At 49.0% G+C, this 13,038-nt stretch overlaps 1 protein-coding gene across 4 annotated transcripts in view; it reads left to right on the top strand.

The window, feature by feature from the left end:
- The window catches only part of rab28 (RAB28, member RAS oncogene family), a 234,881-nt gene that overhangs the window by 186,280 nt on the left and 35,563 nt on the right, over positions 1-13,038 (top strand). For all 4 annotated transcript variants that reach the window (XR_015073382.1, XM_085965838.1, XM_085965848.1 and 1 more), the window contains exon 5: positions 330-433. Coding sequence is in view for 3 of the 4 variants with exons in the window: in XM_085965838.1 (XP_085821964.1) it covers positions 330-433 (104 nt within the window). In the remaining variant the exon portion in view is untranslated. The remainder of the gene's footprint in view (positions 1-329; positions 434-13,038) is intronic.

Below are 13,038 nucleotides of genomic sequence, written 5' to 3'. Positions count from 1 at the left end.
CTAGAGGAAACTGTAGGCCAGGATATTTAAGATGCAGGGCTCTTTATGCTTGGAAAGGAGAACTGATGGAACAGTTATGCATTATTTTAATCAAGAGTAGGTCATGTGCAAGTGATGCAATGACATTTTGATGCTGATGGTTACATCAGTGTGAATTGTGTTTTCACTTTGTGCTGCATGGCAAACAAAAGAAAAATACTATTTTGGGTAAATTTTAGTTTTGTGCAGTTATACAATTGGCTTAACTTCTTGAATGAAACAAATGTATGGTTGAATCTTAAAATATGAGTCCACTGAAGACTTACAGAATTGTCTTTTTTCCCCCATAGTTGACTTGGAACACATGCGAACTGTCAAGACAGACAAGCATCAACGGTTTTGCCAAGAAAACAACATCAGTGGTCATTTTGTCTCTGCCAAAACCGGAGACTCTGTGAGTTTGAACTACCTCCTAGACATATTCAGAGCATTTTGGAACAGCTTACTTATATTAGAATAAATAGAATTGGACAAGAGGTAAAAAGACTAGACTGAGATTCAAGCCAGATATGCACAGAATCAGTAGCATGGAAGACACTGCCACCTAATTGACATGGATTATTTTATTTGTTTACAGTGAAATAGAGAAAATAAACGGTATATTTGTTGTCTCCTATCAGAGAACGGAGGTTATTAACTTCAGTCAATAATACTATATCTGCACAAATAAGACTTAAGTGCAAGGGTGTCTTGGACTGATGCCACAACACATGCAAATCAGGACAAATGAAGATGAACAGTGTGATAAATTGGTGATTAACATTTGCTGCAGTAGAGGCTGAGTGGACAAAGGCCTCATTTGCCACATCCTTAATTTTTATAATTGTAGTTTAACTGTGCCATCATGCATCCAGTAACTAATGACAAACAGATCATTCCAACACAGACCAATTTCCAAATACAGTAGCTATGTATCCTGTATAGCTTGTTCCTTTTAGACTTTACAGCTGCAATTAGCTCACTTCAGTGTTAAACAACTCCTTAAAAAAAAATCCCAATTCCAGCTATATATTTTTAAATGTTCTGTACTCTTAATTCTCCTATGTTAACACATTGTCCAGGTGGTACTCTCCAGCAATATAGGAGGGGTGGCCAAAAGCTTGGTTGAAGAGGTAGATTTTAAGAAGGGTCTTAAAGGAGGAAAGGTAGGTGGAACAGTTTAGTGAGGGAATTCCAGAGCGTAAAGCCTAGATGCAGAAGGCACAGTCGGTAATGGTGGGGCATAGGGGGAGATGCACGAGGTCAGAGGAATGGAGAATTTTCATGGGGTGGGGTGAGAGGAGGGTGCTGCAATACTATATATAGTATACTACATGGATGCAATTATATTTAACTAAGGTAGTCAGATCTGACTGTAGTCCTCCAAGTTATACAATACACAGTTGTGTCACCAGATGCATAGAATTTGCTCGGTGTAGTAAAAGTTAAAGAACAGATGGTGGGTGGAGAAAGCGCAGGAGATCCAGCAGCTAGCCGACAACCACGACATGCGTGGATTCTTTAGCGCAGTCAAGACCGCCTATGGCCCAAGCACCCAAGGCCCTACCCCACTGCGGGCCAAGAACGGAGAGCTACTCATCAAGGACAGAGAGGCAGTCAGTGCCCGCTGGAAGGAGCACTTCGAAGATCTCCTTAACCACGACTCTGTCTTTGACACGAGTGTCCTCCACTCCATCCTACAGCATGCTACCCGCCACCATCTCAGCAAAACCCCAGCCTGGCATGATGTTGAAAATGCTATCCGACAACTGAAGAATAAGGCCTCGGGAGCAGATGGAATCCCTGCCGAGGCACTAAAGCATGGCAGAGAAGCATTACTGGCGCAAATTCATGAACTCATTTCTCTTATCTGGAAGGAGGAGAGCATGTCAGGGGATCTCAGAGATGCCGTAATTGTGACCATCTTCAAGAAAGGTGACAAGTCCGATTGTGGTAATTACAGAGGAGTTTCCCTGCTGCCTGCCACAGGGAAAGTCATCGCAAGAATCCGCCTCAATCGCCTTCTCCCAGTGGCCGAAGAGCTCGTCCCAGAGTCGCAATGCGGATTCTGCCCACTAAGGGGCACAATGAACATGGTCTTCACCGCATGTCAATTACAAGAGACATGCAGGGAACAGCACCAACTGCTGTACATGGCCTTCTTTGATCTCACAAAGGCCTTCGACACTGTCAAGCGTGAGGGATTATGGAGTGTCCTCCTCAAATTCGGCTGCCCTCAAAAGTTTGTCACCATCCTCCGCCTGCTTCACGACGACATGCAAGCCGTGATCCTGATCAACGGTTCCACCACAGACCCAATTCACGTACGAACCAGGGTCAAGCAATGCTGTGTCATCGCACCAACGCTCTTCTCGATCTTCCTTGCTGCAATGTTCCATCTCACCCTCAGTAAGCTCCCCGCTGGAGTGGAGCTAATTTACAGAACAAACGGGAAACTGTTCAACCTCCGTCACCTCCAGTCCAGATCCAAGGTCGTCCCATCCTCTGTCGTCGAATTACAGTATGCAGACGACGTTTGCGTCTGCGCTCACTCGGAGGTCGAACTCCAAACCATCGCCAACACCTTCACCGAAGCGTATGAGAGCATAGGCCTTACACTAAACATCCGTAAGACAAAGGTCCTCTACCAACCTGCCCCCGCCACACAGCACTGCCCCCCGATTATCAAAATCCAATACCTCAGGAGTCTACTGTCAACAAGGGCAGATGTCGACGACGAAGTCCAACACCGCCTTCAGTGTGCTAGTGCAGTCTTCGGTCGCCTGAGGAAGAGAGTGTTTGAAGACTGGGTGGGCGTGTGTGCTGTGAGGAGGATGTCGAGAAACTCCAGGATGATTTGGACATGTTGGGTGATTGGGCAGAAGCATGGCAGGTGCAATATAACGTGGATAAATGTGAGGTTATCCACTTTGGTGGCAAAAACAGCAAGGCAGATTATTATCTAAATGGCAATAGATTGGGAGAAGGGGAAGTGCAACGAGACCTGGGTGTCCTTGTGCACCAGTCGCTGAAGGTAAGCATGCAGGTGCAGCAGGCGGTTAAGAAGGCAAATGGTATATTGGCCTTCGTAGCGAGAGGGTTTGAGTACAGGAACACGGATGTCTTGCTACAGTTATACAGGGCCTTGGTGAGACCACATCTTGGCCTAGAAATTCAGTTATTTGCGCCAGCCGCTAGCGCCTTAGGAGGAGAAGTGGGGTGCTAAGCGGCTAGCGCCCGGGCGCAGCGCGATCTGCGCCTCTCGCGAACTTCAGTTAAGATTTAGCGGCGGCGCAAAACCTTTGCGCGCGCTCAGCTGCGCGCGCAGATCCTGACGTCATTTCATGGTGCAACGCCCTTTGTGCGCACCAAACCGGAAATTCAGTGGCGCCGGCCTATTGTGCGCCTGGCGACCCTAGCGACAGGTAGAGGGGAACGGTTCCCAGTCGCTGGGGGGCGCTAATTAAAGGGGACTCCTCCTGCAGTGTAAATGGCAGCCATTTTGCACCACTCCTTCTTTGTGAGAGACGGATCTTTGGAGAGAGACAAAGGTAGAGAGCTTTCTGGTTTGGCTCAACACTCGCACAGGTACTTGTGGCTTCAGGCCACAGCTTTGCACTTGTCTTTAACTTCAGAGTCATAGCATTGATTGGAAACATATAATGGGGGCTGCAATGGGTGGAAACGTTGGGCTTCTCCATTGCATTCAAAGGGCTCAGAGACGCCGTGAGAGAGTGCCAGTCATGGCCAGACGGAGAAGGGGCAACAGGCGTCGGCAAAGGAGGCCTTACCCACCCAGGGTATACCGCCAGCAGTTCTCCTATCTGAACATGTCTGAGGAGCAGTGTGTTCGGAGGCTGCGATTCAGAAGGGCGGTGGTCACTGAGATCTGCCACCTGCTTCGCGGAGATCTGCAGCTACAGCTGAGGAGCAGGACGTCTCTGTCGGTGGCAGTGAAGGTGACGGTGGCTCTCAACTTCTATGCCACCGGCTCCTTCCAATCCGCTACTGGGGACATTTCCAACATCTCCCAGTTTGCGGTACATTGCTGCATCCGCCAGGTGACCAATGCCCTTTTCAGAAGGAGACGTCAGTTCCTCTCCTTCCCCATGACCGTTGACAAGCAGTAAGAGTGTGCAATGGGCTTTGCAGCATTAGCGGGCTTCCCCATGGTGCAGGGCACCATTGACTGCATGCATGTGGCTTTGCGGGCACCTCTAGAGAATGCCGAGGATTACCGCAACCGGAAGGGCTACCATTCGCTCAACGTGCAGTTGGTATGTGACCACAGGCAGCTCATCCTAGCTGTTAATGCCCGCTTTCCAGGCAACAGCCACGATGCCTTCATCCTGCGCCAGACTTCTGTGGCAGACATGTTCGAGGCCCAGCCTCACCCACGAGGATGGCTTCTCGGGGACAAAGGCTATCCTTTGTGCACCTGGCTGATGACCCCGCTCCGTGCACCCAGCACCCCTGCTGAAGAGGGATACAATGAGAGCCATCAAGCAACCAGGAACATCATTGAGCAAACAATCGGCGTGCTGAAGCAACGGTTCCGCTGTCTGGATCGTTCCGGGGGAGCCCTACAGTACTCGCCTGAGCGAGTCTCCCATTTTGTTGTCGTGTGCTGCATGCTGCACAACCTGGCTATCCGCAGGACTTGGCCACTGCCAGCAGACATTGGAGGACCACCAGAGGAGGAGGAGGACCAGCACAGGAGGGAGGCAGAAAGTGCAAGGGCCGCCCGTCGGCGGCTTATTGCAAGTCGGTTCTAGGTCCCCTCTCGGGGAATGGCTTGTGCCAATGGCAGAAGATGAATGTAGCCGCTCCACAAGCCCTCAGCCGAGCAGGGCAACCAAGTCTTCCAAAAGAAAGCATGGACAGTGCGATTTAAGAAATTCTTTTACTATGATACCTCTGTGCTCTTCCCACATGACAAACTAATGGAGAGAAACCCCCCACAATAACAAAAATACACCAGTCTCGGCCTTTACAAGTAAAACAAATATACCAGTCTCGGCCTTTAAATATGAAACAAATACACCAGTCTCGGCTTTTATATATGAAACAAATACACCAGTCTCGGCTTTTATAAGTAAAACAAAACATTTGGCCACACCTTCTACTTTTTCCCCTGCGAGGGTGATCCGTTTCGCTTCCGTGACTGGCCCCTACCCGCCCTGCAGCTCCTCCTCAATGGGACCCCAGTGGCTGCAGCAAGGCTGGGGGAAGGCTGCTGAGGGTCAGATGGTGAGACGGCAGATGCCCTTGGGGGTCGGCCTGGACCAGCTCTGCGCCTGGAGGGGCCGGCTGCTGACTGCTCCAACTCTGCTTGGGCGGCAGCAGTCTGTCCAACAGCTGGTGGCAGCTGCAATGGAGGAGTGACCGTGTTGGCTGCAGGAATGCTGCCAACCTGACAGATCACAGGCACTCCCTGGTCGGCTGATACATTGGCACGCGCACGGGCCAGCACTGCAGCATGCGCAGCAATCTGCTGAGGCACAGACTGCTGGGCTGCTGCGGCACAGCGAGTGCCCCGGCGATGCCTGGCCGATCCAGCGAGTGTGGCAGCAGTTAGTGCCCGTGTGGCCCTGGTCTGTGTCTGCATGACAGCAGCCAGTGAATGCACAGCACGACTGAGCACTGGGCTAGAAGCCGCCTGTGAAGCAGCGAAGTCCTGCTGACTCCTAGCCTGTGCTGCCGCGATTACCTGCAGACTCCTGGCCTGTGCTGCACTGAATTGTTGCAGACTCCTGGCCTGTGCTGCCCCGAATTCCTGCACACTCCTTGCCAGTGACTCTATGGAGTCAGGCATCCTTGCCACTGCAGCCATGAGCTCAGTGTGCCTGCGCTCAGCCTGGCCGCCCATTTCCGCTAGGAGCCGCACCTCCTCTGCGCTCACCGTAGCAGGACTGGAGGCCGCACTCACCCTCCGGGGAGAAGGCCGCCGAGCTTCCCCCACCCCTCCCGCGTTGCTGCAGCCCGCTGGTCCCCGGAGCTTCACTATCCTCCGACCCTTCCCCCCCCCCTGCTCCCCTCCAAGGAAGACGTGTCACCATCATGGCCATGGGCTGCCTCGGCTGAGGGTGTCCCTGATGGGCTGGCTTCCTCTTCCTCCTCCTCTATGTCTGACTCGGACACAGTGCCAGCTTGAGGGGCCGCCTCCTCACCTGGCGAGTCACCATCTGAAAGCAGGGAGGCACAAGAGTTGCTTTAGAGTGAGGACAGGGCGGCAGCGAGGGAGGCTGAGTGCTGCAGTGCGCTGCATTGGTTCGATAGTGGCAAAGGATGCTGGCGTGAGGCGCAAGTGGAAAGGGAGAGGTCAAAAAGGTGATGACCTTACCATTGGTGCCCAGAACAGGGTCAGCATCTCCAGTGGCGACGGGGCCACTCAGCCGGCCTGTTATGATCCGCTCCACTCGCTGCTCAAGGTTGCTCAGCTGTTTCAGGTCAGGACTGCCTCCCCCGGTCTGTCGCTGCTGTCTTCTGTTATGCGCCAGCTTGGCCTGCAAGAGAAAGGACCGCCTCTAAGTACAGTGTCAAGCCCTGATCTTGCCCGCACTGCCTCTCATGTTCGATTAGCCCTGACTGTCTAAAGTCCTGATTGCGCAAGTGCTTTTCATGACAGTCCCATAGCTGCTGGATGAGGGCTGGCCATTAGGGCTTTCAGACCTGTTTGGCCATAAAGTGAGGTGCACATGCAGGGATGAGGAGGATACTGGAAAGGGTACTCACCCTGACAACCCGAGTGAGGTCGTTGAATTTTTTCCGGCACTGGGTTGGTGTCCTGCCAACCACGCTGTTGGACGTGACCCTGTTTGCCGCATCCCTCCATGCTTTCCGATATTCGGCGGGCAGCGGCCTCCTGCCACCCTCAGGGAAGAGGATATGGTGCCTGTGGTCCACTGCGCCAACCGTCCGCCTCAGGTCACCCTCGCCGAAGCGCTGCGCTCTCTCCCTGGCCTTCTTCATTCTCCTGGGCGTGGAGCTGTTCCAGAAGCAGTGTTCAGGCCTTGCCTTAGGGCTGCAGTGTGCAGGGCGTGGCAGCCAAGCAATTCCACCCTCCCCCTTTAAGTGCTGACCGGCGCCTGACTGTCTGGCCTCAATGAGCAACTCGCCGCACCTGCGCTGCGCCCGCCTTCGGTGTTTGCGCCCCGGATCGCCAGCTTAGTGCCTAATGATAGTCGTGCATCGCCTGCTTTAGCGCAGCAGCAACCTCTTGGGGCGATGCAACTGAATATCGGCGAAGGTGGCGCTAAGTTGCGCCGGGCGCAAAAGTTAGCGAACGCCATGCTGTAGCGCCCCAAACGTGGCTATACTGAATTTCTAGGCCCTTGAGTATTGTGTGCAGTTTTGGTCGCCTTATCTGAGGAAGGATGTTCTTGCCATGGAAGGAGTTCAGCGAAGATTCACCAGGCTGATACCTGGGATGGCAGGAATGACGTATGAGGAGAGATTGGGTCGATTGGGCTTGTACTCGCTGGAGTTTAGAAAAATGAGAGGGGATCTCATTGAAACTTATAAAATTCTGACAGGACTGGACAGAGTAGATGCAGGAAGGATGTTCCCGATGGTCGGGGAGTCCAGAACCAGGGGTCACAGTCTAAGGATAAGGGGTAGGCCATTTAGGACAGAAATTAGGAGGAATTTCTTCACCCAGAGAGTGGTGAACCTGTGGAATTCTCTACTACAGAAGGCAGTAGAGGCCAATACATTAAATACTAGCTGGGGGAGCCCGGCGGTGCTGAGGCTTTCTCGAGGGCATGTTGTTGTTGGAAGAGAGAGAGGGAGCGACTGGGGGGGAAGAGAGAGAGAGGGGGAAGGAGAGAGAGAGAGAGGGAAGGCGAGAGAGAGAGGGAAGGAGAGAGCGAGAGAGATGGAAGGAAAGAGAGAGAGAAAGAGAGGGAAGGAGAGAGGGAAGGAGAGAGGGAAGGAGAGAGGGAAGGAGAGAGAGGGAAGGAGAGAGAGGGAAGGAGAGAGAGGGAAGGAGAGAGAGAGAGAGGGAAGGAGAGAGAGAGAGGGAAGGAGAGAGAGAGAGGGAAGGAGAGAGAGAGAGAGAGAGGGAAGGAGAGAGAGAGAGAGAGAGGGAAGGAGAGAGAGAGAGAGGGAAGGAGAGAGAGAGAGAGGGAAGGAGAGAGAGAGAGAGGGAAGGAGAGAGAGAGAGAGGGAAGGAGAGAGAGAGAGAGGGAAGGAGAGAGAGAGAGAGATTGGGAAGGAGAGAGAGATTGGGAAGGAGAGAGAGATTGGGAGTGTGTGAGAGAGAGAGAGAGATTGGGAGTGTGAGAGAGAGAGAGATTGGGAGTGTGAGAGAGAGAGATTGGGAGTGTGAGAGAGAGATTGGGAGTGTGTGAGAGAGAGAGATTGGGAGTGTGAGAGAGAGAGAGAGATTGGGAGTGTGAGAGAGAGAGAGAGATTGGGAGTGTGAGAGAGAGAGAGATTGGGTTCCCGATGGTCGGGGAGTCCAGAACCAGGGGTCACAGTCTAAAGATAAGGGGTAGGCCATTTAGGACAGAAATTAGGAGGAATTTCTTCACCCAGAGAGTGGTGAACCTGTGGAATTCTCTACTACAGAAGGCAGTAGAGGCCAATACATTAAATATATTCAAGAAGGAGTTGGATATATTTCTTAAGGCTAAAGGGATCAAGGGGTATGGGGAGAAAGCAGGGACCGGGTACTGAATTTGGATGATCAGCCATGATCGCATTGAATGGTGGAGCAGGCTCGAGGGGCCGAATGGCCTAATCCTGCTCCTATCTTCTATGTTTCTATGTCTCTATCTGGACCGGGTGACTTATCTACTTTAAGTACTGCTAGCCTTTCTAGTACCTCCTCTTTATCTATTTTTTTCGCATCCAGTATCCCAACAACCTCCTCATTTACCATAGCATTGGCAAAGTCCTCTTCCTTTGTAAACATCGATGTAAAATATTCATTTACTACCTCAGCCATGCCTTCTGCCTCCACCAATAGTTCTCCAGTTTGGTCCCTAATCGGCCCCACCACTCCTCTGACAACCCTTTTACTGTTAATATGCCTATAGAAGACCTTTGGATTCCGTTTTCTGTTAGCCGCCAGTGTCATAGGCTGTTGAGCTATTCTGGCTAAAACATTTGTTAGACTTATGAAATGTGCTGCTATTACTAGGTAAAATTAAACTGTGATTTGACAGAATTTAGTGAATTAAATTCTGCCCACGTCATTTGAGCTAGGTTTCATTCCTTGATCACAAATTTGATACAATGGAAGTGAATTGCTCAAAATCTTTCCTCTAATGTAGAGCCCAAAACTGCAAGTTTAAAGTCTTCCCTTAAATATTCTCTCTGGTGCAGCGGTGCTAATGTGTTTAGTGTTTAGTGGTATGTTGCTCAATATCTAACAATACGATATCATGACCCAAGAGTGTAACTATAGTATCTCTTTACGATCAGAACTGGATATTCATGCATGTGCTTCTTCAATCTCTTTGAAGGTGGATTGAGAAAGCACTTGGTGAGGTGAAGCCATGTACAAATTTTTAAGCTGCTTTATTTCGTGGCAAGTGAATATATGAAGCAATAGTTGTGCTTAGATTCACTTAGTTCAAACAATACAGCTTGTCTTCGAGTAATATTACAAATGAATGAACACACTACGTTACTCTAGTCTAGCCTGACTTAAACAAAATAACACCCCTCCTGTAATGATATCAGCAAATAGTGATGGTATTTGCCTGTTTGATTATGATGCCTTACCAGCATAGTTGCCTGATTGATTACTTATGCCTGACCAGCAGAGGGCATGTGACAGAGACAAGCAGTTTAGTTTCAGTTTCGCTTTTAGATGGATCACTAGCATGGTGTCTCCTGTAATGCTGTTAAAAAGAGTTGAACAGACTTTAGATTAAAAGACATTCTCTTTCATAAATGTCTCGTCATTGAACCCACATACAAATCAATACATGGTGTCAGAAGTGATTGAAAGAGATGGAGAGGAAAAATCTGAAGTTAAATCAGCTCTCCACATATTAGCAAGCCAAAAGAGAACATCGTTACTTACCATTGGAGAATAGCTAACGAAGTGAAAAAATGGTAGGATTACACCCACCGGCGAAGCTTCAGTTGACAGGTAATGTGGCTGAAAATTGGAGAAGGTTCAAACAACGTTTGGAGTTGTATTTAGCGGCAATCGAAGCTGACGAGAAAAGTGATAAAATGAAAGCGTCAGTGTTCTTACATGTCGTGGGTGATGAAGCGCTGGAGGTGTATAATAACTTCACATTCGCTGCTGATGGAGACAAAGTGAAGTTGGATAAAATAATGGAACAGTTTGAGGCCTACTGCATACCTAAATGTAATGTGACGTTTGAGAGGCACAGATTTTTCACATGTGTACAGAAAACGGGAGAGACTATTGATCAGTATGTGACTGAACTGAGAAACCGAAGCAAAACATGTGAATTTGGGGGACTGACAGACTCGCTGATAAAAGACAGACTGGTGTGTGGTATTCCAGATAATGGTCTAAGGGAAAGACTGCTAAGAGAGCAAAATCTAGACCTGGGAAAAGCCATAGCACTGTGTAGGGCTACAGAGACTGTGAAGTCGCAGGCGAAGGAGCTGTTCAGTGACAGTAGCTGCAACGTGGATGCAGTGAGAAAGAACGGACTCGAACCGTTTAACAAAAAGAGCGCCAATGTGAAAAAAGAGGCGTGGCCATCGAACAAAAATGAAAGGGGCAATCGAAAGTCATGTAGTCGATGCGGTACACAGCATACACCAAAAAAGTGTCCAGCATATGGTAAAACATGCAATAGTTGCAACAAAAACAACCATTATGCCCGTTGCTGTAAGAACCAAGTGCAACAAAGCAAGGTCCATGCAGTAGATGAAAGCGAGATAGAGGAGTTCTATGTAGATGTTGTGTCTGAAAACAAAAAAGAAAAGAGACTGGATGTTGACACTAAAAATGAATGACATACACATTCCATTTAAATTGGATACTGGAGCACAAGTTAATGTGATATCAGAGACTGATTTTAAGAAAATTAGACCCAGACCAAAGATACATGGAATAAAAGTGAAAGTGACAGGATACTCAGGTACTGACATACCAGTGAAAGGAAGATGCATTGTCAAAGTGACACACAAGGACAGAGAGCACACGCTAGCATTAATCGTGGTGACAAAGGATGTGCAAGCCATACTAGGTTTAAAAGCCTGTGAGAGACTGAACCTGGTAAAGAGAGTCCTCGTTGTGGAAAGCGAAGGAGAGACAGTCTATGATGAACTCATGAAAGAGTACAACGACCTATTTAAGGGTCTAGGCTGCCTTCTAGGAGAACACACGATCAGAGTAGATAAAAGTATGCCAACGGTCATACATCCATGCAGAAAAGTTCCGTTTGCTCTTCAAAAGCAACTGAAGGCAGAGTTGGACAGGATGGAAAGCCTGAACGTGATTCAGAAGATAGATGAGCCAAGTGAGTGGGTGAGTTCCCTCGTCGTTGTGGACAAAAAGAATGGAAAGCTCAGAATTTGCATGGATCCAAGAGATCTAAACAGAGCAATAAAGAGAGAGCACTTCAAGCTTCCTACACGTGAGGAAATCATGTCACAGTTTGCAAATGCAAAGTATTTCAGCAAGTTAGATACATCATCAGGATTTTGGCAGATGAAATTGGACGAGGCAAGTTCAAGACTGTGCACGTTCAACAGTCCATTTGGCAGATACAGATTCCTAAGGTTACCATTTGGCATTGCCTCAGCTCCTGAAGTGTATCACAAAACTATCCATATGGTCTATGAGCACCTGGAGGGAGTTGATACATCAATGGATGACATCATAGTATGGGGAACCACGAGAACTGAGCATGACGAGAGACTGAAAAAAGTGCTGGAAGCAACAAGGAAAACAAACCTAAAGCTGAATAGAGAGGAATGCCAGCTCGGGGTGACAGAACTGACATTCGTGGGAGATATCCTTAGCGGTGAGGGCATCAGACCAGATCCCAGAAAGTTGTCCGCCATTGAGAATATGCCAAAGCCACAATGCAAAAAGGACGTGCAGAGGTTTAATGGAATGATCAACTACATGGGTAAATTCATATCCAACCTCTCAGAAAAGATGGCGCCACTGAGAAGACTAACTGAAAAGAACATAGAATGGGAATGGAATCATGAGCATGAGAAGTCATGGAGCGATCTAAAGAAACTGCTCACAGAGGAACCAGTTCTGAGGTTTTATGACCCAGCGAGACCCATCAAGATATCATCAGATGCATCACAGAGTGGGCTCGGTGCCGTTCTTCTGCAAAAATATGACTACTGGCAACCTATTGCATATGCATCGCGCTCAATGACAGACGCGGAGACGCGATATGCTCAAATAGAAAAGGAGCTGCTCAGCATCACATACGCCTGTGAAAGATTTCACCAGTTTGTGGCAGGACAAGCAATCAGTGTAGAGACTGACCATAAGCCCTTGATTGCATTGTTCCAAAAGCCACTAAATAGCTGTCCGCTTAGAATACAAAGAATGATGATCAGGCTGCAACGCTATACACTGAATGTTGCGTACACACCGGGTAAGCTGATGTATACAGCAGACACGTCCAGAGCTGTTGACCCAAGTGAGCCCGCAAACACCACAATGGATGAAAAAGTGAACGCCTACGTGGACATGATCACAAGTGCACTGCCCATAGCAGATGCAAAAATGGAGCTCATAAAGACTGAGACAAACAAAGATGAAACAATGAGACGACTGAGGAAAAGCATCTTGGATGGATGGCCCAACATGAAGCAAGACTGCTCACCTGACATGGCAGAGTACTGGAACTGCAGGGCGGAACTATCACTGGTCAAAGACATCATCTACAAAGGAAGTAAAATAGTTATCGCAAAGAGTCTGAGAAAAGAGATGCTAAAAAGGATCCATGGAGGACATCTGGGAATCGAAAAGTATAAGAAAAGAGCACGAGAGGTGATGTACTGGCCACGAATCAACCAAGATGTGACAAATGAGGTGTCAAACTGCACAAT

This window comes from Somniosus microcephalus, chromosome 2 (assembly GCF_052327205.1).
Source record: "Somniosus microcephalus isolate GS21.2 chromosome 2, FLI_Smic_1.0, whole genome shotgun sequence".
Classification (NCBI taxonomy): Eukaryota; Metazoa; Chordata; class Chondrichthyes; order Squaliformes; family Somniosidae; genus Somniosus; species Somniosus microcephalus.
Note: the sequence above shows the minus strand (reverse complement) of the source record. Positions and strands in the feature narration are given on the sequence as shown.